The 26,416-nt window shown below is 36.6% G+C and overlaps 1 protein-coding gene across 1 annotated transcript in view; it reads left to right on the forward strand.

The window, feature by feature from the left end:
- The window catches only part of MTA3 (metastasis associated 1 family member 3), a 144,589-nt gene that overhangs the window by 51,922 nt on the left and 66,251 nt on the right, over positions 1-26,416 (forward strand). Inside the window, exons 7-9 of the mRNA XM_068398164.1 lie at positions 9,279-9,381; positions 19,967-20,066; positions 24,455-24,643. Coding sequence (XP_068254265.1) covers positions 9,279-9,381; positions 19,967-20,066; positions 24,455-24,643 — 392 coding nt within the window. The remainder of the gene's footprint in view (positions 1-9,278; positions 9,382-19,966; positions 20,067-24,454; positions 24,644-26,416) is intronic.

A 26,416-nucleotide genomic window follows, 5' to 3' on the forward strand; every position in this document is an offset into this window, starting at 1 on the left:
TTTAAAGCACTTTTTTGGATCAGGTGGAGGAACTTGTTTATGTAGTTGCTTGTGCATCTCTTTTGTTCTACATACAGCAATTTGGGTGTCCATAGTCTGTTGTCTAAAACCAGATTTCCTGTCAATTCAAGATGACCTTACTGGGATCTAGACAGCAGAAAGTAAAGCTTAAATTCTGCTACCAGAACTACCTTCAGGAGCAAGGATAAAAGGAAGCACTTATCCCTCACTTGCATTTGCTTTATGAAGGTGCGTAGGAACCTCGTAGAAATCTATTCCACCAGTTTCAGTGTGAAATGCATTGAAACTTCAAAGTTGTTGGAAAATGTAGTAAGTTAACAGCAAAATAAATGATAATTTCAAAATATCAGTCAGAATATGCCAGAAGCAGAGAGATCTTTGAGGGCGATTGGTTCAACTAAAAGATGATGGCATTCTATTTTAATGAAGTTTGCAGAAAGAATGTGTGTGTAACAAAAGATACAACAAGCAGATTCAGGAGTTTCCTACTTGTGGAAATTGGAATAGAATACGAGACAGAAAAGGTGTGATTGTGCTAACCCAGTAAGACTTACCTTTATGGTCAGACTAGAAGAATGTTGCCTAGACTTGATTTATCTCAGCTGAAGATGGGTATATGAAATAGATTAGAGGATTTTTAAGGTTAGATGAGATGAATCTCGACAAAGGTAATACACCAGAATAAAACTCCTGTTTAAGTGTACTCAAATACATTTTGATCTCAAATGAAGTTTCTGTTGGTTGCACTTTTGACTTTGGGTTAACATGAAAAGTTCTTCGGTAATACCTTCAACAGGAAGGAGCTCTTTCCTGAGGGTTAGCAAGTTTACGTATGGTAGTCACTTGTCCAATTTACAGATGTTTTTTCTTGTTATTAAGCTCAGTGGAGTAAATTTTTCATAATCAACTGTCAAATGCATGATAATCACAAATAGTAAAATACTCTTTACAGTATTGTTCATGTCAAATTTTAGTAGGATTATAATATATAATATAGGATTATAATATATAATATAATATATAATCCTTTACATCAGTCTTGCCAGTCTCTCTACTGGGGAGCTGAGTTAGTGGTTTATGTGCTGGGCAATTACAGAATCACAGAATCAACCAGGTTGGAAGAGACCTCTGGGATCATTGAGTCCAACCATTGCCCTGACACCACCATGTCAACTAGACCATGGCACTAAGTGCCATGTCCAGTCTTTTCTTAAACACATCCAGAGATGGTGACTCCACCACCTCCCTGGGCAGCCCATTCCAATGTCTAATGACCCTTTCTGTGAAGAAATGCTTCCTAATGTCTAACCTGAACCTCCCCTGGTGAAGCTTGAGGCTATGTCTTCTTGTCCTATTGCTAGTTGCCCGGGAGAAGAGGCCGACTCCCACTCCACTACAACCTCCCTTCGGGTAGTTGTAGACTGCAGTAAGGTCACCTCTGAGCCTCCTCTTCTCCAGGCTAAACAACCCCAGCTCCCTCAGCCGTTCCTCGTAGGTCATACCCTCCAGACCCTTCACCAGCTTGGTCGCCCTCCTCTGGACTCGTTCCAACACCTCAACATCTTTCTTGAAGTGCGGGGCCCAGAACTGGACACAGTATTCAAGGTGCGGCCTCATTAAATGCATGTTTGTAGACTTTTACCAGTTTTACTGTAAATTATACAAACAAAGCACATGTAAATGGCTTCTTTGTGCCGCTTTTTGGTAAAGACTTCATTTACTTCTGCCTAACCTTGCAGATGCAAGGGAAAACTGTAGTTTAGGGTTGCAGCCACATATACTACAGAAGCTCAATTAGGTATTTGGAAGCTTTGCCTTATAAAACAGTGTTTTATGAAATAAAACATTCTTTTCAATAATGTTATTTAAAAATATTTGTTCCCTTTTGATACAGTTCATTGGGGTATTAATACATATATAATTTTGAACAAACAAGCAGTTACATGGATTAAGTTTGTTCTTTTCTTACATATTTACTAAACCTACAATATAGTATTCTTATGTAATGTGGTAATGGGAATTTCTGAGCTTCAATTCTCAGATCATTCTCAACTTCTGTGTTAACAGTCAAATGATAAATTAGAAGAGTTGGAAATTGTGCTGTTTAGCAATTACTGTTCACGAGTTGAGGTGAGTTATTTGGGTTGTTCTGCTTGGGGATTGTTGGAGTGGTCGTTTTTTTTTTTCCCCGTGTCCCGAATTATAAAAGCAGGTCTACCTTTCTCAAGTGTGCTTTATGCTTGAAGAGAAGTCAGTTGGAATTTTAGTCTTCATAACAAGAGAGCCGTGACTTCCTGCTGTCTTTAGGTTCTTGAGGAGACTTAGGCATGGTGTGCGCTGCGTTGGTGTGGAAGGTTGTGCAGCATTGCTGTTGGAAAGATTTCTTTATTGATAATAGCTGTAGAGCCTTGGCTGAGATTGTTCAAATACTAAATGAGTTCTGTCGGGTAGTCAGTCTTATGAAGGATACATTTATTTGTTATATGCTGTGTAGGTGCTTATTATCCCAAATAATGTATCACAGTAAGCACTCAAATCGCATTTCAGGCAGCAGCATCTTAGGGTTTATTGACTTTGCTGTTTTTTTGCTACTTCAGTAACTTTGCCTAAATGGACTTATTGTAAGTTCACATTTTTGTTTCCTTTGCTGTTTTACTGTAAGTCTGATTTTCCTTTAAGTTTATTCTGGAGAAGATGAAAAACAAATATCAGATGCAGTCGAAATGTGTTTTTTACACTTGAATAAGTCAAAATACATTTAATCCTAATGAAAAAGTTCTTCTCTAAGCTGTATGTTTTGTTTAAATTTATGCAAATGAATAGCCCTATTTATCTTTAGAATACTGTGGTCAAAGGGAATTTGCATATTCATAACATTAAGTTTATGTAAAAAAAAATGCAGGACTAGAGATTTCGTTTAAATTTAGTGGGGTTTCTTTGAAGAATACAATATCTGTGCATTGTAGTATCCCTTTTCCCAAAATAAGAATTTTCAATATTATTAATATTCATATGTAGTATGGTACCGTTATTATTTATACACAGAATCATTTTCACTACGCTTTCCTGAAAACTGTGTTACCTCATGTGTTGTTATTTCAAGAATTCAGAAAAACTGTTGCAGTCTTTCTATATTCAGATTGGAATAGGTGCCAGACTGCTGCACAGTGTCTACCAACCAAAAAAATTATGTAAAGTGGGGGTGAGGGATGGGGAATCTTGGTGCAAGTCACATTGTACAGGTTTATTCAGAGATATCAAAGGAGTACAAGAAGCCAATTCCAAAATAAAGGTGAAATTCGGGTATCTTTTCATTAGTTGAATACTTATCCTTGCCTTTGAACTGAAGATGACTTTGTAGTTTTATGCAATATATTAATTTAGGTCATTGCCTTTAGAATTGCCATAAAAAGCTAAAATGGAAGGACTTTTTATTATTTAATTTCTTTAACAGTGGTGATTCTACCTAAATGTGATTTAATGTAAGGACTATAAAGTGAGGAATGGTATGATTTTAGGACATTATGCCTCCATGTTCTCCGATCTGTGGAAGTTCCTTTTTGCATACTGTTCTGCAGGGTTTTGGGAAAGAGGCAACCTTATTTGTTCATCTGTTCCAACACTGGACATTCCCATAAGCCAGCTGTTCTTGGTTCAGCATTATAGAAAAGTTTGTCGTTACTGCGTGGTTACAGTTCAGTTTATTCTGAGCCCAGTTGTAATTCTTTCTGTTTATTTCTAGGAATTTAGAACATGATGAATTAAAGCTTTTTTGAGTGCTTTGTGAGGTCTTGTCTTTTGATCATCGGTGGTTGATTTATAAGCACTGCATTGCTGAGCACTGAGAGAGCTCTGAAGTCGTTGGAGTTGGAGGCAGTTTTAATTCAAAAGGGATTTTTTGAGTGAAAAATGACTGATTTTTTTTTTTTATAGACGAGCTCTAGAGGATAGGAGGAGATTGGACTATGCATGTTTTATTGGCTTGAAAAATACTCAGTAGCAGTTTAAATTGCTGTAGACAAATAATAGGTTTGTGTCACTTGATATCTTTTATTTGTAGTCTCTATACATGTAGTCTTTATATAGTCTGTTTTTCATTTCTAGTCTTTATACATGCGTTATGTTAATAAATTTAGTTTTACCTTAAGATTTGTGTAAATACACAACTTGTTATCTGAATGACTAATTGAAATCATGAATATACATCTGTCAGGCAAGCTAAGGGGGGAAATTGTTCTGCAATTGAAAGGTAAACAGATAATTTTCCTTTTGCCTACACTTTTAAAATCATCTGAACTTTCTTATGTTACTTTAATCAGAGAAGTTATTTGCACATAATTCAGTTTTATTTTTTGCAGAGCTGAGTGTAAGTTTTTGAATTTTTTTCTGGGTGATTTTTGATTATCAGTACTGGTGAGAATCACAAATCATAAAAAAAAGAATATATAAAAATTAGTAATAAGAATTCTATGTCTGCAGAGCTTTTATAGTGAGAAGGGTTGTGATTTCTGTTAGTTAAGACCAACAGTCAGCTAGCTGTTTACCGTGAATTCAGTTTATGGAGAGTTGAACTCATTAAGTGTCAGTAAATAAAGTTTGTACATCCATCTGAAAGATGTCTTTCCTCCTATACTTCATGTAAAACTCCTTTTCCCAGTGGCAATTACTTCAACATTTTGTAACCTGCTTTCTCAGATAAGCTGTGTATGCCCCACCGTCAGTTGTTTGCCAAAAGCTGTTTGGTGTTTTGTGATTAACTTCTGTGTATGAATGTATAATTCATTTTATACAGAATGAATATGCTGACTGTTTTAGAGGGGAACTAATGAACTTTTCATTGAAGGAGAAAGCTCAGATTTTACTTTAGACAGACAGGCTTAATGTCTGGAACTTTGTTCGTAGCTAGACAGTACAAGAAAATCCAATGTGATGCTGTTTTTCTCATCTATAAATGAGAGGAAAAAGTCTGCAGACAGGCAGTCGAAATAGCAGCATGAGAAGGTGGTTCATGAATTGAAACCTCATTTTCAGTGATTAGTTGCCTATTTTTACGTTATATAGCACATGAAGCCATGTTCAAAAAGACATTTAAGATTACCTGCAGTTAGTATACTGCCCAACAGTTCTGACAAAAATCTGCTAAATGCTGCATCTACTAAATCTGATGGCATATTTCAGTAACAGAAGTTTCATTCTGTTGCAAGCTGAACTGGACTAAGGGAGGCTAAGAACTGACAAGTATCTCTCTTCTGCATCCTTGCAGTGTAGCTAAGAGCTATTCCTGTTTCACAGGTATAAAACTGAAGCACAAAGATGAAGACTCTAATTTACTACTTAGATATGTGCCAAGCTTTAAGAATATAAGCATCTACGAATGCCTTTGTGTTTGTGTGCTTAGGTGTCTAGTGAGTCTGGGTAATTAATGCATGAGTCCAAACTCCTGGCTGATTTCAAGAGATTGTATCAAGCCCTGAATGAATTTCCATAGTAGAAGGAACTCTGAGGCACAAACTATTGGTCTGGTGTCCAACTGCTGGCCATGGATATGTCTGCCTTCTTACTATGCCCGAAAAGATCACAACTACAGATTTCCTGTCCCATGTGATTAAGGATCTGGCAGCTGGTACCTCTGTTTTGCATATCACGAAAGATGGATTCACTCAGAAAGCTGAGCATTGAAGGTGTTTAGTTTATATGTTTGGATTGAAGTGACTGCTAAATTACTCTTTGAAAAGGAGAATAAAAAGATATTTGAAAAATAGAGCAAATTATGCAAAATACAAAAATAAGACATTGTGCATGACAAGTGACGTCACTGAAAACTGTCCTCCTGGCTATTTTTTAGTCAGACACCTCATCAACTGTCATTAAAAGTGGAATTGGCGTTGTTTCGCTGAAAACCGTTTTTAAAAAATCCAGCTTTTGTAGATTTCATATTTCAGTCTCTTAAAAGCACAATATTGCAGCATTGTTATATACCTGTAAAATTAAGAGAATTGTGCTCTAGGAAAATGTTCATATTGCAAGTTATTTTCTTTTAGCTGGATATGTTATAAGAAGAACATAGAATCATGCTGAATCTAATGTACTAATTACCTTGGGGGTATTTATCTGCAGGAAGTGAAGTCTAAAAAACTAAGTAGATCTTTAATTTCTTGTAGTTCATCTTAATTGCATTCAGTTAAAAGTTGCATTTGATTTACTTCTGTAAAATTTTTCTTACAGTTGTTTGCTGAGGGGCAGATCATGCTTTCCTTTGTTTAAAATGATTTATTGAAATACAGAACTTCTTTTTTCTTTTTTAAAAATTACATTTTGCTTTTTATTAAAAGAGAACCATGAGAAGTAAGGCATTGAATGATAGACGAGGAGAAACCCAGGCATTTTTCTGGCCATCTGCTGATGTTTTCCATTAAAATTAATCTTCAGGATTAGATTGGCTATAATAAAATTATAAGCAGCATTCAAAATAAATTGGATACACTGGTATGTCATACCAGCCATTCCAAAAAATAGCCTAGCACTTTTCAGAAGCTGTAATTGGCATGTTGGTGGTGGTGATGGAAGGTAACGCTTGTAAAAGAGAACCTGAGAACCTTCTCAGATGCGACACTGAAAATGTTAAAAGTTTAAACTCCCCCATTCCATTTACGTCCTGGAGTTTGCAGTATGAGGAATGAATATTATGGCAACTTTGATACCTGTTCAGTTTGAAAGTCTTAAAGTTCTGTGTCAAATTCAGCACTATAAAGGGTGAATGTAGAGGTGTTATGAGAAATTGTGTTGTAGTTTTAAAGGGATCTGCTATGTTAAAAATCCTATAGTATAAGGTACAGGCATGATTAACTATGGAGAGAGCTCAAGGGAAACGGAGGGGTTTTTATAACTACTGTTTTGAAAGACCTCTGGAAAGAAGATCTGTTTATCTTATGTGATCCTCCTATACTGATTCTTTCAGCACAAAGGAAGTAAGCAAAATTTTTGTTCCTGAAATCAACTTTTCAAAGACTTCTACAGCACCACTTGACTGCCTCCATGATTTGGTCTGTGTTAGGTTACTTCCTGTATAGATGATAATATCCTGCCATTTAAGTGGAAAGTGAGTAATGAAGCATTTTTTGTAAGTGCAGTTTGTCAGAGACTACATATCTTCTGGAAACCTCTGTCTGCCATTGTTGCAGTAATATTTAATATTGCAAATATTACATTATATGTGCTTGAAGTCTTTTGGTATGGATATGCTGTTGCTTGTATCCTGTCTATGTCTACTGCCATTACGAAATGCTTTTTGGCAATATTTTAGATGTACCTTTATTAACAGTTACAACAACATTTTGTAGTAGCAATTGTTTATTTACCTGTAATTGAAGTAAGACGTGTAGTATTGCAATTTTTTCCATCTTTTGGCAAACATGATTCAGGAGAATGATGTGTTTTGGTTAAATACTTGTGCTGTGCTTGTATGATGTTTTGTGAGAAGTATGCCCTGCCTGAGTATTGGATTTTGTCATACTTCTGCAATTCTGATCTCCAGGATATGATGTCCTGAAAGAGTCAACTAACACAAAATATATTTAAAAACTATATATTAACAGATTGAAGTGCTCAGAGATTATTTATAAAATGTAGAACATCACCCACAATGTGTCTGTCACAGATGGAAAAAATGAACGTATCGATAAGTGTGTAGTCCATTGAATAAGTTTATAGGCCTAAAATCCTACCCAAGAAATCAACAGTTTGTCTCCAGTACTGGGTCTGAATTATCTTAAAATAGAAGCATAAGTCCCATTAGGCAGGCAATTCTTTATTGCCTGTGTATCAGAAGAAAGTAATTTACTTGTTTTTTCAGAGAATGTGACTGTGAAATTTGTTCCTGAAACATGAACCAGACAGCACAGTGCAGTTTTAACTTATGTATTTAGTAGGGATAAATAAATACCACATTGTCATTTCCTTCAAGAACGAGCGTGCTACAGAAACTTGCCATATATGATCAGATTTCAGAAAAGCTAGTGCTTAGTTTGCAGTCTGCTTTCATACTCTTAAGCGTACAGGTTATTTCATGTCTTGATGATACTATGCGTGTTTAGACTGGCTATTTTCATTAAGTCATGAGAAATAACACAGACTAAAGTAATCTTCTGTGTGCTCAGAGAGGTACCTACACAGCCTAGATTTTCAAAGGAAATGGAATGACTGTATTTGAGAACAGGCTTTTATTCTTGTAGTAGCTCATAAAAGTACTGGCATCCGACTAAACATTGGAGTTTTTCACATGTTCACTGAAGGAAGAACACACTTGTATTCTAAAATACCAAAGAAAGACAGTGAATCTAACTTTACTCTTCTTATCTGTTGTGGCCCCAAATGTGTTGACCACATCCCACAGGTAAAACTTCTCATACTGGTAGAATATGTGTGGCCTGCCTAATCAGCCTGTGTAATGTTTCTCATTTTGCAGTAGAAGTTATTGGTGTAGCAGTCAAGCCAAGATTCAGGCTTCCATATGAATGTGAATCAGTGTAGCATCTTCACACCTCACTGTTCTTCCAAGCAGTACAAATACAGGGCAAATTAAATTTCGGAAACCACGACCATTGTTTTGACCACATGCATATACACAAATTGCTCTGTTCAGACAAATGCAGTTGGGAAATCATGATGTAGTATATAGTAACTTTCTGTGCCTGATACAATATTGTATAAGAGGATATAACTAGTCAACATACACAGCAATTTTCAGAGTATGATTTGTGTTAACAATATAGATAATGTAGTGGCTGAGAGCAAGAGGTAAAGTAATTAAATGTAGTAGACATCATTTTTTCATAATGACTTTTGTTTTGGGGGCATAGAATGCAAATCGGACAGAATTTAATTGCTAAGTCTGGTTAAGTGTAAAATTAATTTTAATATGGCTTAAGTGAAACGGTAACTTTAACATAGTTGAGAAGCAATTTAAAGAAACCACTAGTTACTTACGTTATGGTTTCAAATTTATGAACACATTTTATTAAAGGTCTTTGATACTAAACCTCCTAAGAATACCTCCTTAAATTGAAATGCTGATGTTAAGGGAAGATATTTATTTTACTGATGCTGCATTATGGAATTTAAATGGATAACTGCTGATTGTTAAGTACTGTATGTGTGTGTTTAAAAATGTACAATGTCTCTTTTAAAAATAGTAGAAGAAATACACAGAGAAAAACATTGTGAGTAATAAGTGTTTTGTCCCATCTACCTTTTGACAGGAGAATTAGATGACAGAGAACAGGCAAAGCTGGAAGTAAAAGTATGGGATCCAGATAGCCCCCTTACTGACCGTCAGATTGACCAGTTTTTAGTTGTAGCACGGTAAGATTAAAATCCTCTAATAAAAAAAAAATCCTTTTCCTTTTCCTACTGACTATTTATTCCCCTATATCGTGTTACTCAACTTGTTTGCCATTTTGTTAGCCCTTCTTTTTCCCACAGTTAGCTAAAAGAGAAAATCAGATCATAATCTTCTGCATATTTATTGAAGCTACCAGTACAGAAGAGAGAAAAAGAGAGTGGGTTTTGGAGTAATGCTACACTGCCTGTATTTCAGGTTATAGTAGAATTTGATACTTTAAATGTAGACATCAGTCTGTTTTCCCCTCAGAGTAAATGAAACAGGATTTCAGTGCTAATATTTCAGTCTTGTATTATAGTACTTGGAATTTCATAGTGTAATATAAAGTTAAGAGTAGAAACAAAGAAAATGTTAAAAAATGAAATGGATGCAGAACTTGCCCAATTTGCGTGTAAGGTGAATAATATGCAGTGCAATTACTTGGATGAATGTTGAAATAAAAGTTTTGAAGTGATGCATTTCATTAGTGAAAAAAATCTGGTTAGTTCAATTTTATAAATTAACATGATTATACAGATTTATGAGGAACATCAAAGCCCTTGGAATTCATAAATACCTTTAAAAATAATTTCTTTAAAAAAAAAATTCGAAACTCTATAGACTTCTTACTGAAGGACAACTCTGCACTCATAAGATACAGCATGTTTCATCTGTCCTATAATTCATACTTACAGTACAAAAGTACTGTTCTAATGATGGCAGAGAACTGTTAATCACAGCTAATGTAGGGATTTCATCCTGAATCACTCCATCTCCTGTATTTACTGTAACCTGATTGCAGAGTGTAGTCTCAAATCTTCTTAAGAAAATAATCCTTTTACGTTGTTTCCAGTTTCTGTTCTTTATTCTTTCTCCCTTTTGAACAAAGCATTTCAGGAAGGAGATAAAGAAAAAGAAGTTGCTTATATTTTCCAGCTTATGTGTATGGTGAAATGTGTTGCTGATTTATTGTTTTACAGTTCAGGTGCTGATCCACCTGGGTTTCTTCTTTCTCCCCGGCTTTGTAGTGATCTATCCTTTCTATACAGCAGTAAAAATTGCCTGCCCCTGTTGAATTTCTGAGCAAGCCACAGGGGTGTAGGTGTGAACATGCATCTATTCAGATAATCACAATGCCTGGTAGATGCTCCATAGAACTGAACCCAGAAAAAAGAACTACTTCTGTCACCAGCAGTATAATACCTGGATATATATGGACAGACCATTACGGGGATAGGAAGCCTTAAAAATACCGACTGTGTGAAGGTTACCTGCGTTTTTGAAGAGTTCCTTCACTGCCTTCACATCTATTCACTCCCCATTTTGCAGCCACTCTGGGGAGCTGAAGTAGTATACTGTGAAGCTGAAAATGTTTCCAGAGGAGTGTACCAGTAAGCAGTCTGCTGGGAAGTGACAGAGGATAAATGACAGAGAATAAATGAAATTTTTAGAGAAAAACATTCTTCTCTCTTTTGCCCCCTTATTTAAGACATCCTTTGCAATGCTGTGCCCTGACCAAGATTGCATTTATCTAGAAGTTGATAAATTTCTGTAAAAATCGTTTCTGTTATGGAGGGAATCGGTCTCGGTCATAGCTGACTAATTGTAGCTGTCCAAGATCTTGTGATAGGCAGTCGCTAATGGCCATCTGTAATCACATTTTACTCAGGTACCACTTTATTGTTGTTCTTCCACAAAACCCAGTTCATCTTTTTAAGCTGCTTTTGAACTGACAAACTATTTCCAAGCTCCAATATACTTGTATTCATAGACTGCAAGATGACATTTCTGTTGCATCAAGTACTTCTGAGACAGATTTTCACCCATTTCTGGAGAAACAGTTCTCCTGTGATGATTGTGGCAGCTTTAAATTCAGTATGTTGTGTGCTTGTATGTAAAGGCTTTCATTAAAAGCTTCTTGAGTAACAGTGGAGTTGGTATTGTGATCCATTAAACTGTGCTTACAGACTTAAAAGATACTCTGCTGTGGACTAAGTGCAGTTCACTGGGCATTGGCTGTGCCTGCTGGATTTCCAGTGAGAATGGTATTTCTCTGGTTCCTGGAAGTTATGTTTAGTTTTGCAAATTTGAAATTCTGACAGTAAGAACTTTTTCCAAAATGCTTTCCTGTATGTTATTTTGGTTAAGTGTGTGTATGCAATCTGTATTTGAAATTTTAAAAGCATTTTCATATGATCTTTTTTACATGCTGCATCAAAGGCATCGAGTATTTCTCCTCAATTTTTCAGTCTGCTCTGGCTGAAGTAAGAGCTGCTTTTGGCCTTGTGGGCTTGAGCTTTTTCAATCACACAGGCATGCTTTGTTGGTTCTTTAGGTGGTGGTTAAACACTCTCTTTTTCTATTTGTGTTGCCCATTTGTGAGAACATTTGTATTTGGCCTAGGGCATGTAGCTTTCCCTATCTTACAAGGTTTGTTTACTATCTCGGGAGCAAGAGGCCTTTTTTCTAGGTTTATATGCTTGGTCAGTCTGCGCCTGTCACTAAGCCCTAGTATGCAATAATCTACTTGATATAAAGGTAGAAGAACATGCCTAACCTGTCTAGAAATCCATAGTCAAGCAAGACCACTTAGAGAGCTCAGGGTTAAGGATCTTTCCACTGAAGTACTCTTACACTTTTTTTTCAAAATCGCCATAGATTTTTCTGACATTGCTACCTCTGATTTCTGGACAAGTTAGTCATCTTCTGCTGAGGACCTAACATCCACACTAGGCACGTTTTGAGCAATTTTATTTTTAGGCTAGCTCTAATCTGGTCCTGTGGACTAAATATCTATGAGTATGTGGAACTACTGTTTAACTTAACAGAAATCCAGTTTGTATGCTACAAAGGTCGTGGGGAACGGGAGAGGTGCCTGAGGACTGGAGGAAAGCGAATGTCACTCCAGTCTTCAAAAAGGGCAAGAAGGAGGACCCGGGTAACTATAGACTGGTCAGCCTCACCTCCATCCCTGGAAAGGTAATGGAACAACTTGTCCTTGGTGCTGTCTCTAGGCATATCAAGGATAAGAGGATCATTAGGGGCAGTCAACATGGCTTCACCAAGGGGAAGTCATGCTTAACCAATCTGATAGCCTTTTATGAGGACATAACCAGGTGGATAGATGATGGTAAATCTGTGGATGTGGTCTGTCTTGATTTCAGTAAAGCATTTGACACAGTCTCCCACAGCATCCTCGCAGCTAAACTGAGGAAGTGTGGTCTGGATGATCGGATAGTGAGGTGGATTGTAAACTGGCTGAAGGAAAGAAGCCAGAGAGTAGTGGTCAGTGGGACAGAGTCCAGTTGGAGGCCTGTATCTAGCGGAGTTCCTCAAGGGTCGGTACTGGGACCAGTTCTATTCAATATATTCCTTAATGACTTGGATGAGGGATTAGAGTGCACTGTCAGCAAGTTCGCTGATGACACAAAACTGGGAGGAGTGGCTGACACAATGGAAGGCTGCGCAGCCATTCAGAGAGACCTGGACAGTCTGGAGAGTTGGGCGGGGAGAAATTTAATGAAATGTAACAAGAGCAAGTGTAGAGTCCTGCATCTGGGCAAGAACAACCCCATGTACCAGTATAAGTTGGGGACAGACCTGTTGGAGAGCAGCGTAGGGGAAAGGGACCTGGGGGTCCTAGTGGACAGCAGGATGATGGTGAGCCAGCAGTGTGCCCTTGTGGCCAAGAAGGCCAATGGCATCCTGGGGTGTATTAGAAGGGGTGTGGTCAGCAGGTCGAGAGAGGTTCTCCTCCCCCTCTGCTCTGCCCTGGTGAGGCCGCATCTGGAATATTGTGTCCAGTTCTGGGCCCCTCAGTTCAAGAAGGACAGGGAACTGCTAGAGAGAGTCCAGCGCAGAGCCACGAAGATGATTAAGGGAGTGGAACATCTCCCTTATGAGGAGAGGCTGAGCGAGCTGGGTCTCTTTAGCTTAGAGAAGAGGAGACTGAGGGGTGACCTCATTAATGTGTATAAATATGTAAAGGGCAAGTGTCATGAGGATGGAGCCAGGCTCTTCTCAGTGACATCCCTTGACAGGACAAGGGGCAATGGGTGCAAGCTGGAACACAGGAGGTTCCACATAAATATGAGGAAAAACTTCTTTACGGTGAGGGTGACCGAACACTGGAACAGGCTGCCCAGAGAGGTTGTGGAGTCTCCTTCTCTGGAGACATTCAAAACCCACCTGGATGCGTTCCTGTGTGACATGATCTAGGCAATCCTGCTCCGGCAGGGGGATTGGACTAGATGATCTTTCGAGGTCCCTTCTAATCCCTAGCATTCTGTGATTCTGTGATTTTGGTGTTGGTTGAAGTGCAGTAGATAAAGATGCTGGGGACAGTTGCTTTGAAACTCCATTCCTAATTTGAACTAGAACACTGATACAGATGCACCCTGTTTTCTCCAGTCATCAGTCTTAATCATTCGTAATATACAAGGAGACTTTATTTCCTTGTGGATCTTGTGTTCTCTTTCTAACTCTGGTCCAAGTTGCATAGTATTAGGAAATAGAAGCTTTCCTATTGTGTGTATAACATAATAGTCCTGTTTTTTTTTTTTTTAATTTGTCAAGGAGTCAGAAGTGGTCCTGACCAGACTGAAAGTGGTAGGAGTTGTGGGCTCCAGTCTGAGAGCCATAGACCTTACTCATTTTCTTTTCATTTTCTTTCTATTTGCTGATTTGGTCAACAGTTCATTACATGATAAGTTTTTGATACATTCTGGTTCTGTTTATGTACTTTATGATGCAGTGAAACAGTTAACAACTTAGTTTTTATTCTGCTTCATCTAACTAGATTATCAACATAGTCTTCTGGAAATAATATGTCCCTAAATCATCCTATTTTCCAGACATCTGTGGTCCCAGCTTATTTCCAACTAAACCAGAGTTTTGAAGACTAATTAAAATAGCCTTAAAGCATTGCGTTTCTACCTTAAAATTTTGTTCTTTGATTACTTTGAAATTAAAATGGCATTGCATACCTCTGGCTAACATAATTTCTCTTCATTTGAATGCCTGCTTCTTTTTTGATGTAAAATCACAGAAGAATGGAAAATTACGTATTAATCATTTTGAATTGGAGCTTGGTCCTTCCTACGTTGTTTCCACTTATTCCATTTTCTCCAAGACAGTGATTATATTAATTTTTCTGTTGGTTACTGTTGATTTAGTTATAAGTGCTCATGCTACATAAAGGTTTATTTGTTACACGAATTTATCTTAGAGTGAGGAACGGAACACAATGCAGCTTCAACTCTCAATGTGTCTTTCATCATATTGAGGAAAAGAGTACACTCATCAACTGAGAACTTTAAGTAAAAACATTTAGAAGTGTGCTCAGATAGTAATACTCTGTTCTTGCAAGATAATTCAGTGTAGTCAGTGGCAGTAGACGATACTTCCAAAGCTCATCAGTGAAGATAAATACATAAAAGTCACTGGTTTGAAAGCTTCAGTATTAGTGTACTTCTGGATTCTCTTTAGGTGGTGAGAAGTAAGAGGAATTGGAGTTCATTAAAGAGGTAATGAATTTAATGACAGAATTGCAACATCCAATTATGCGGTAAAGATGGTGAAAAATCTTGATGCCAATACTGCACTCGCAGAACTAGATGTTTGCTAGCAAGGTGGATTACAGCATCTAATGGTAGGCAGATGGTTTGGCAGTAAAAGAAGGAAAAATATGTTCACATCAAGTTTACTAGGAGTATCAAAAATACTGTTTCTGCCTGCCTGTCATGCTTGGGCAATACATGTTTATTCCTTTGTACGTTTTGTGTTACTATATTGCTTCTTGACCAAATTCGTTTGAAAACAACTAATTCAGACTTGGAGATGAATTTCTTTTTGCATCTTTTATGAATTTTCATCTATTGCATTATAAAAAAAAACATTCTGCAGCAGCATTTTCATGGACCTGCCTTTTGGGGGCTGTAAATCTCCTCTGTGACCGTGAAATTGCAGGATGGAGTAGAGATGATCACTTAAAGCACATCCTGTGAATTAAACTGCTTGTATGTATCAGATTCTATTTCTGTTGAATAATAAAGATTTCACATATGTTCCATTTCTATTCATTTAGTAATGAAACTGAAGGTTAGTTGTGGTGAGTAGGGGACATTATATGTAATGCCATGCCCTACCCTAACTTTGAGAGTCTTTCAGAGAAAGAACAGTGGCAGGGGACTTTCATGTTTATTGTGTCATTTCCTTTGTGCTCTAAATATCTGAAGTGACAATAATGAAGCATAGCGCTGTACAGACAGTTGCTTAGAAATGCAGGGAAAATGTGTCTTCTGGAACAGCATCATTTTACTATGAATACGTTCTTTGTGTCGCATTTTGCATTATCCAGTAGTAAAAATCTCAGGGGTATTTTTCAACTTTAATTAATATTGTGCTGATGACATGTATCTCCACTGAAGAAGTTTTTTTTTTCTTCTTTCCAAGATTTTAAATATCATGAAACTCTCTTAAAGAGCAATCAGATATTAATTGGCTGTTTGTAAAATGCTGTTATTGCTAGCAGTCTAAGAGGTCATATTTTAGGACTGTTTCCAACTCATAGTGAAGGGGAACATTGATGTAATAATAAGGAAAACAAAAAGCTTTCCTAATATGTAGGAAACCACCAAGATCCACTTAATTACTTTATTAAAAAACGTTAACTCTGAGGTGAAGCGTAGGTCTCATTCATTAGTTCGCAAATATGTGAAGAAAATGGTGAATCTGCAGATTCAAAATTGTGAATTTACAGATTCATGTATGCACAGAGGTGGTTCGCTTTAAACAGATTTGTCCAGAGTATACCCACTACTCATCCTGTCTCACTGAAACAGAGAAACAATGTATAAGAATGAACAATTTTAAAATAAACATTCTCAGATTAAAAAGGATCTTTCAGCTGGATTTTCGAGAATACAAGGTAGAAGACAACAAAGAGTTACTGGCCTGGATCCAGAACTTTCTGGATCTGATTTGATGCTGGACTGCTGTTGCTATGGGGGAGACTAGTGTCTATTTTTATCCTGATCTATAATCACAGTGGTCCCAGATTTTCTTCGGTAAATAACATCCCTTTTCAAAACTAGTTACTGATGAGCAATTCAATCTGTAGAAATGTGTTATGACAGTCTGTTGCGTTTGCTGCTTCACCATTTCCGTGGCTACCACTAAGACTAATCTTATGCAAAAAAGTAAACAATTACTTCCTTTAATGTCTTAGACTTGAGTTATAAGAAATTTGGAGCGATGTATTTTCTGTGTTCAATACCTAATCTGAAGTTTTGCCTGAATGTAGGGCACACAGGCACAACCAAATGATGATGAACTACTTCATTCCTGGAGTGTTCAATGTCAGGGTTTTTTTGGACATCAATATTGTTGAGTTTTGCTGAATTTGTGGATTTATTCCATAGTCTTAGATCTTGGCACCGGATTATCTTCATTGTTTTATGTTTGTACAGTTGTCAGCTGCGATCTCTGTTATAAGTTCCTTGAGAGATTGTTCTTGGTTCTGGTCTTTAAGATAATTAAAACAAGGAAAACCTAATTAAGGTGACACTGGATCATTTGGTCTAGCCCTTAAAGCTCTTATACCTACTTGCTGATACAGCCTGTGCAAAGAGTGATCCTCTCTGCTGATATCACCAGTTCTTTATCATTCTTGTCCATTTCTCTGCCACCCATGTAATTCACTGTGTGTATGCCTTTTGGCTTTAGCTTATTCTGGGAGGTGTGGGGAGAGTTGGTTTCTCTTTGAAGTCTCAGTACTTTAATTACTTGTTGAATAACTAATTTGTGACTAGCTTGCTGAGCACATTTTTTTGGTTACTGAGTTTATTATTGTTATTAATGAATTAAATATACCTTCAATTAAGTATTTACAGTTATTTTTTGGATTCTACCAACTTAATGGAACATTTACATTAAAGAGTCTGTTTAAAAGAAAAAATGAGTAGTTAGGGTCTGGCTGTTCAGCCTGCATTGGCTTAATACTGAGTTTTATTTTGGTAGCAGGTAGGTGAAGACAATAGTATATCTTCTGGAAATGGACATTGGTTAGGGGTTTTGTTGTTTTTGTTTTGTTTTTTGGGTTTTTTTTTTAACATTTTTAAAATAATTCTTTGGTGGTATTACTAGGAAAAAACATCATGCAAGGAAAAATGACAAAGGATGTGTTTGACCTTGTTATCAATATATTCCTCGTATCGGTGTTTTAAATGGAAAAACATAAAAATAATGTATTTTAATGATTTCTGAAAGTAATGTTGAATTTGGGTTGGGATTGCATGACTGGATTATACAGAGCACTGTATATCACTGTTAAGTTTTGAGACTAATTACTATTTAACAGCCAAATGCTCTAGAACTCCTACACTTATTGGATTGTCTGAAAAATTTACTGTTTTTCAAAAATTTCCAGGGAGAGGTGAACTGGCAGTTAGGCTGATTAGAACATATAGCTGGAGACACACACAGCCCTATCTCCCCCTCAAAATGGCACACTGCCTACGTTTTATGGTGGTTATTTGTTTTGCAGTCACGTACTGATGGTTGCGATCCTCTCATACTCAGTACAGCACTGGAAGCGATGTCAACTAGTGCATCAATTCTTACCTCTTTATCACTTATTCGAAATAAACCTACCTTTATATTGTGTCTTAATTTTGACTTTACATACTGGGCAATATAATTCACATATGCTTGGGCTTGGAAGTCAGCCTGAAAAGTTTGATGTGCTAGAGAGTGACTTGTGAGGACATACTCTTTGTAATTTTCGTAGCATACTCTGATTTTGTTTTAGAAGTATGGTCAAAAGAAAATAGTGTTAATAATGCAAAAGGAAGATAAGAAGCTAGTAGGTAGCAGCAGAAGGGAAATACAGTCATGCCACATGCTGTGTTACTGGTTTGAACAGTAGTGACAGAAGGATCACAGGAAAGACTGTTTAGCTATAACCCTTATCAATGCCAACATGTTTAAAGGGGTTGACTGACTATCAGGAAATGTGTTCACAATAGAGCCTTATTCTCGGGACTGATTTGTGGACAAATACTGTTTTATGTACTGCCAAACTTTTTAAAAAAGAAAATAGGTTGTGGAACAATGTTTGAGTATAACTTATTTATTCCACAGCCTTTAGAAATTTAAGCAGTTATTATCTGGAGTGTGCGAATCATTGCTGTTGAATCTTAACTGTCTTATAAGTTTTTGGCAGCAAGTACTGAAACATGCGTTCAGTATTAAATGTTTTAAGATTCGAATAAAATTGCAATAACAGATGTTAGTACCAGTTCCTCCACAATCAATAATACACCTTAGTGAGTTAAACTCTTGATGCACACTGTGTTATTTTATTGTTGCATATCGGGTTTCTAGTACACAATAATGTGACACTTGCAGTGTGTTGATCTTTGTCGATGACATTCCTCATTGGTATAATTCTGCTATTGTAAATTGTGTGGAGTGTAATTGCTGATGAGGCTCCAGTCCTTAGTCCAGAGGCTTAGACTGTATTAAAAATGTTAGGTGAGTAATTGGGTCTTTGAATTTAGAAGAACTTATATCATGTCATAACTGCAACAAATAATTTTTTTTTAATATCATAGTGACACAATGCATCTCAAGAGTCATTACTCAACAAAGGGTACTGGAGCAAATTCTGTTCTATTGATTAGTAGCCTTTCTCATGTGTCACGGCATCTTTGCTCATTTCCTGTATGATATGCTGAGCCCAGTCACATTCTTATACACATCTTTCCCTTCACTGTGCATGATGTATAGATGTGTTTCCAAGAAAAGTTTGCAGTTCACAGCAGTCACTATCACACTAATTCTCCGTCTCTGTTCCTTATCTTTTGTTGCTCTGGTAAGTATAAGAAATGCCATACACAATTCGTCAACAAAACTTTAAAAAAAGGTACAAGTTTGGAGAAAAAGTGACCATTTCAATAATGCTGGAACACTTATTAAATAGGCTGAGAGACGAATTTATTTCATTATTACTTAAAACCTGTGACAGAAATAGGATTTTGAAGTACCTTAGACTAAGCTAATATGCTTTTTTTGCCTCGCTAATAGAAGTAGTAGACATGCATTACTGAAGTGAATAAAATGTTATTCACTTTCTCATGGGAACATGGTGAACCCTCTTTTTAAATTGTATTATAATTTGTTAAACAGTGTTGTGGCTTTTTAATTTTAGAAATAATAGTCACGGTTGTAAAACCCAAACTGAGTAGGATCTTTGACTTCATAATTAATAAAAAATTAGTACATTAAAAAGTTGGTACATTAGAATTCTCTGAGTATCTTTTGTTTCCATGCTGTTCTTATATGTAGGTTGTTACTTGTTGGGGAGAAGATCAGAATTCTTACTGCAGTGTTTGGTGATTTGTCTTTATCAAATTGTCCTTTGTTAGCAAAGATCTGAAATCTCAAGAGTGACCGTATGTGACTTTTCTTTTTAAAAGGACACTTTTATAGATATAGCATAGTCTGATAATAAAAAAGAGGTTACACCTTTCTATGCATTTACTGTCTACTGTTTCTCTGTTGTAGTGCGGTTGGCACGTTTGCTCGAGCACTGGACTGCAGTAGTTCTGTCAGGCAGCCTAGTTTACACATGAGCGCAGCTGCTGCTTCCCGAGACATCACACTGGTAGGTGACTTCTTAAAAACCCTACAACTTTTTTTGTATCTGTGAATTCAACAGTACCTATTACTTCAGAGTCCCTGTCCTCCAGATATGTGTTTCCCTTTAAATACCGGTGTGCAAGGTGCATGTGTGGATGGTGGATAATCCTGTGTGTTTTCTGTAAGCATATTGGTGCTGCCCTTGTAATCATAATGTAAATCACTTGACTTTAGCTGAATTCTATTTAAATACAATAGGGATTCATTCAGTATAATTGATCAATAGTGTGATTTAAAGTATGTGGTAATAAAGCTGATTGAAAATTGTTTAGATAATGTTTCATACTTAATAGATGTGTCTGTCTTACTTAAGATATCCTTAGGATGTTTCCTTAGTTTGTTAAAGTATTCACTGCAATGTAAGCATCTGTGTCTTTTAGAGAAAGTTAAAAATATATCAATTGCAGACTAAAGTTTTTTGTCTGTATATTCATATCAGCTGAGATGACAAGATGTGCTGCAGTAGTAAAAGTGTGCCAGGAAAACTGTGTGAGAACAAAAAATATTACTGTTTCATAGAGTCAAGTTTGACTTATATTTCCAAAGATGACAGCAGGAGTTGTTTGTTATTTTAAGTAATTGTGTACAGAATCATGAAGATGATAGTTAAGGCTAAAGTAGATCTGCTATTCATCACATACTTATTTGAAGTAGAGGACAGTTGATGAAACTAACAGATCAGTTTAAAATAGTTAAGCTACTGCTTTGTAAAGTGGCTGGAGAGCTCTTGGAATTTAGTTACACAAAATTTTGTGGAACAGATAATATCAGCAGGTTAAAAAAAGGAGTTAGAAAAATTATGGACCATGGGTCCATAAATGGGAACTGAGGAGAATAAGGAGAGGTATACAGGCTAATATTTGTAATTTCCAAGGTTTGTAGATGCTGGTGAATGAAATGGGAATTGACCTCAGACTGTGGTTAGACTTACTTGCATATTTTCTCTAAGTAACATCCCTTAGTGCTGCTGTCAGAGACAGAATGCTTGGCTAGATGGATGACTGGTCTGATTCAGTAGGGCAGTTTTTATATTCCAGATAAAATATATTCATTAGTATTATGAGAAGAATATTTAATTTCTTACATTTTGTGGTGTAGTCAAAGGCTATTAAACACAAAACTGGTTTAGTCTGGACTATGGTAGTGTAGTAAAGGCAGTGGCAAAATTTAATGTTTTCAGTAGTACTCAAAATGAGTTTTCTGTTTCACATTTGCTGACGTGACCTTACCAGCGCAATTCTGTTCATGTTAAATGCTTTATTTTTTCCATCAAAATATTTCTTTAGTTTAACATTTTTCATTTTATGAAGATTTCATTGGATTAAGAATTTCTAATAAATCCCACACATTGCGCATCCTTCTTACTGCATTCAGTGATTAATAGAATAGGTTCATCCTTATAGCAATTTCTTCTTGTTTGAAAGTACATGTGCAGTGCTACTAATAAAGGGATACATTTAGTGTTTGAGTGCCATATAAATGTTTCTGCATAGCAAACGATCCATTAAGTTCCATTACACTTAATGAAAGGCATCTCTTATAATGAGGCACCGGAGGAGCCACCCCAGGTTTAATTATTGTGTCTGTCTGTTCTTATTTTCCTACCCCCTCAGCTTTTTAAAACGGTTCTTTCGTTCTTTGGCAATGTACTTCCTTCTGAGTAAAGACAAGACATATTTATCGTTGTAGTAGTTATTCTTTCAGACATTCCCATGATAATTTGGAACATATTTTGAGCAGCAGTTAAAGTTAGTACAGACGTTTGCAGAACTTTGGAAGGGTTGTCGGTGCGTAACACCAAGAAAATTATACTATCTGTATTCTTAATGCAAGGCAGATGACCCTTGCACCTGAAGTGCTATTAATGGGATTTCTGTACACTACACCTGTGGCTTTCCAGTATTCCTCATTAGATGTTTCAATTAAAGATGACTGTAAACAGACTGATGCTAAAAAAAAAATATAATAAATGCATAGGTTATAAACATGAGTAAATTCACAGTGGATGTACACATTAGGGAGGTCTTACAGCTTAACGGCAAGTGAAAGGCTACTTTCAGGCTTCCTTATTTTGAAAACATGGGGAAGGTAATGAGACAAGGCAGGATACCAATGCTTTTAGAAAACCCTACTGAAAGACATGAAACAATGTGTGTTTACCTTCTTAGAGGATAGGAAATGTTCTTTTCTTACAGTGATAAAGACTTGTGAGACAACCAACCAACTGAAACTTGCATTTCTGGCCTTCTCAGAGGCAGTATTTTATTTTATAATGAAAATTGATCTCTGAGAAGAGAAAGAAACTGGGAAGACTTTCTGTTTCAGACTCCTGAACATTGTGTAGTGCATACACTGACAGTGAGAGCCATTAAAGCAAAACAGGTTGATGGAATCACTTGCTGCTTGTGGTGGGCTGGTTCAGAAGAGCCTGTGCTACTTTACTGTAAGGATGTAAATCTGGGTTTGGATGTCTCCTCAAAATGAAGCTTTCAAAACAGGTTTTTCCTTTGCATTTTCAAGGACAACTTTTTAATGTATTTTTTTAGACTTCTATATATGTTGCTCCTAAGATAAACATGCTTAATATTTTATTGAATTATAGAATCCATACTGTGTTTCCAGTTTGAGTGCTTTGTTGGAGGCAGTTCAGTCTGGTTGATTTACCTGACTACTGAAATTGTAGCTGTTTTGAGAACTGTGTGTTACAGCTTTTTTGCAGTGTGCCCTGTCGTTCCCTTTCTTCCCGGCTCCATGCTGCTGTTTCTTTAGTAATAACAAAAAAAGCTTTATGGAATAAGATGTTCATTATAGATGGAAAAATGAACATAAGACAGGAGCATGATCCTGATTTATTAACTTCTGTTGTTATTTTTAAGAAAGTTGGTATCGGTGAATAGATCTGGATTTAGCAGCTGCTTGGAAAATGCCCGGTATGTACTGATTTTCCACAAGGGCTGCAATTTAAACAAAGATTTAAACCTTGGTTACACATATACTGTAAGAGTCGATCTTTAGGCCTGGTTTACTCATTGCCTGAATGATAAGCAATAAACCAGTGGTTTCATTTTACATTCTCTAATCTGAAGATTACGGATTTTAGACATTGTTACATATTTCCATATTAGAATACTTCATGTTAACAATAGCTTTTTCTCAAGGCTGATGAATTTGACTTGAACCTGGTGAATTCGACTTGAACCAGAAGTAAAATGACGTGTTTTAGGATAATAATGACATTACTTCTTGCAGATGAAACAGTTCCAGAATCTTGTGCTTGATAGCTTTCAAAGAGTTATATTGAAAGCTGGAGAAAAACTTTAGCCACTCATAGGAGATGGGAAAAGATAAGGAGAATTCATTATTTGTGGTACATTTGTATGCAGAAGCTCAACTGGAATTGCTCTATAAGTGCTATACTGACACATAATTCAAGAGTCTTCCTTGAAAGGTTTCCGGTGCCCCCTCTCATGGGTTTAGGGCTGTGTGAGAGATTGCATGCTCATCGCTGTGGTGGGACAAAAAGGTGGGAGACTGATGTTACACAGTCGCATGGGATTATTGCACTTTATACCTCTCATACCTCCTTCAGCACAACCATTTAAGATTGTGGTGATGGGGTCTTTTGGAACGCTGAGTCAGAAAGGCTTCTTCTGTGTTGCTTGTTTTCCCTGCAGGTGGATTTGTGATGTCGTTGCCTACTTTTCATGTTCCCCATCATTGGTTAGTGGTGTGAGCATTCAGTGTTAGCTGTGAAGTGAAATGATATAACTTGTTCGTTTTCTATTTTCCTCTTTTATAAAGGAAAGCAAAGTAACCAAAGAAACCTCATTTACCCATCTCTGACAGCAGAGTTTGGCAAGGGAGAAAAATCTCGCTTGTTTTTCAGTATGATGATAATGAAAACAATAAATGACTTCTTTCCCCAGCAATGAGAATATCGAGCACGCAGATGTCTCGACAGCTATTTAGCTACTGTTTAGAACTTCTGTTAGTTGAAACTGGCCCCCTCAGTCAATATATGCCGCTGTCTCTATTGGGTTATTTGGAACCAATTTCTGCCAACTAAAGATTTTCTAGAAATGTTTGCTAGTAATTTGCAGGAGCTAATAAACTAATGTCATTTTTAGTAAACATTTTATTGAGGAATTTCCTTTCCCAAATTAAGTAATAAACAATTTATTCTCCTTATGTTCCACAGCAGAAAACCTATGATATCAAGATAGATTCTAAATTTAGCATTAGTTGAGGCTTCTTGCATGGCTTATAGAAAATAATACATTGGATTTGCATTAACTGAAATAGACTGCTGTCTATTTAAACAAGTTTTTTTTATTCTCTCCTTTTTCTTGCTAGTTTCATGCAATGGATACACTGCATAAACACAACTATGATTTGAGCAGTGCCATCAGTGTTCTAGTGCCACTTGGAGGGCCTGTCTTGTGTAGAGATGAAATGGAAGAGTGGTCAGCATCAGAAGCTAGCTTATTTGAAGAGGCATTGGAAAAGTATGGCAAGGACTTCAATGACATTCGACAGGACTTTGTAAGTACCAAAGTAGTACACTTTTCTGTTAATGTGTTTTAGCATGGGTGAGCATAACTGCTTTCTGTAGGTTTGGAAGATTAGCTATAGCAGAAATCTGTGTAGCTGGTATATGTAATTAATATACATATACATTTTATCTGGATGCACGTCACTATGCTTTCTTGTTCGGTGCCATTCTTTGGAAAGATGTTGACAGAAGATGATCTGTTTAATGGTTTAATACCAGGTAGGATATCTCATGCTGATGTGTTTTGATAAGGATTTTTAGAAGGATTTTACAAGCATCTGAAAAAGTTCCAGCAGCTTTTCAGAACTTCTCCACAATTTCCAGTGAAATTCATTAGTGGCTACATGGCTGGCTCCTCTGAGTGTTTGTGGAAAGCTTGGGGTTTCCTTCTATGGTTAGCAGAGAGAAATTTATACTCGGATAGCTTTTAAAGTGCACTACAGGGAGTTATTTTGGCACTTCTGAAAAGTAAAGGAAATGTTTTTCAATATGTTCTAACTACACGTTTTGGTACTGAAGCATCAGACTGTAAAGCAGCAAGGCTTTAATTTGCTGAATTCTAATGCAGAGTAATTAAAAGAAATTTATTCTAACACCAATTGCTGGAATTGCTAGTAATTTGTCTGCAAATTTTTTTTGCACATTTTTTTGAAGAGCCTGTTTCTTTCAAGGGAAAAGATTGCCTCTATCGTGCTAAGTTCAAGTTAGGCTTTGTGAAAAGGTTAGGATTTGAGCCAAAAGAATTCCGTTATTTAAGACTGAAGTTGATTGAAACATTTTCACAAGAACTCATTCTGCTCAACACCGAGAGCTCAGATTTTTTTATCTTTACAGATGTTATTAATAATCTTTGTGAGGGGAAAACGGTACTGTATGGTAAATGTAGAAGTCCTTCCAAGACAGAGTGTGGGACAGCGGGAGGAGTCTTGGCACTGAGCGAAGCTGTCTTTTCTTCACTTTCACAGTTCTGAAATGAAACAGATAATTGAATGAAGGTGGGAAGGGAAGGATATTGTTTTTCTGAAGAACTGACTTTTTAACAGGTGTATTATATCTTCATGCTTAATTTTGAGATTCCTAAGGGAGAAAATGTTCACTGCATTCATCACATAAAGTTGCAAATTGCATCATGGATGAAATAACTGTTAAGTTCGAGACGCTATTAGTGGAAAAGAATATTTTATAGAGTTTTAGAACTGAAATCTTAATGTAAACTACAGTTCCTTATTATTTCTCATACAGACAAATGGTCCTCAGCTGTTATTGTACAATAGTTCAGTAGCTATGTCTTCTAACTAAATGTTACCTAATATATAGTGTTCAGCTTTTCAAAATGCCCAAAGCATATATTACAGATTTTATTGGCTGTTTACAGTCCCAACACAATTTGTGACCAATTATAGCTAAGCCTTTTCTCTGGCATTTATGTAGTATTTTTATTTTCTTTATTATTTCTATGTTACGTTACATGTAATTTTGTTGATATGCATACGTTAAAGTGATACAGTGAAGTAACGTTGCAGGAATCGCTTATGCATTTGTAACGTTCAAATGCTAGATACTTGAGTGAGTCTACTAGAAGCTCTTTAAAATGTTCAATTTTTATCTAGAGTAGACTCCTGATATCCTCCCTCTTTCACTGCATCTTCCTTCCCAAAACACAGATATTCTCCCTTGCCCTCCTCCCAAAGTGAGAGACACGCACAGGGATATCTAGAGGACTGGGTTGCGTAGCCTGCTGAGGGCACGTTACTGATCAGTCA

This window comes from Nyctibius grandis, chromosome 1 (genome assembly GCF_013368605.1).
Source record: "Nyctibius grandis isolate bNycGra1 chromosome 1, bNycGra1.pri, whole genome shotgun sequence".
Taxonomy (NCBI): domain Eukaryota; kingdom Metazoa; phylum Chordata; class Aves; order Nyctibiiformes; family Nyctibiidae; genus Nyctibius; species Nyctibius grandis.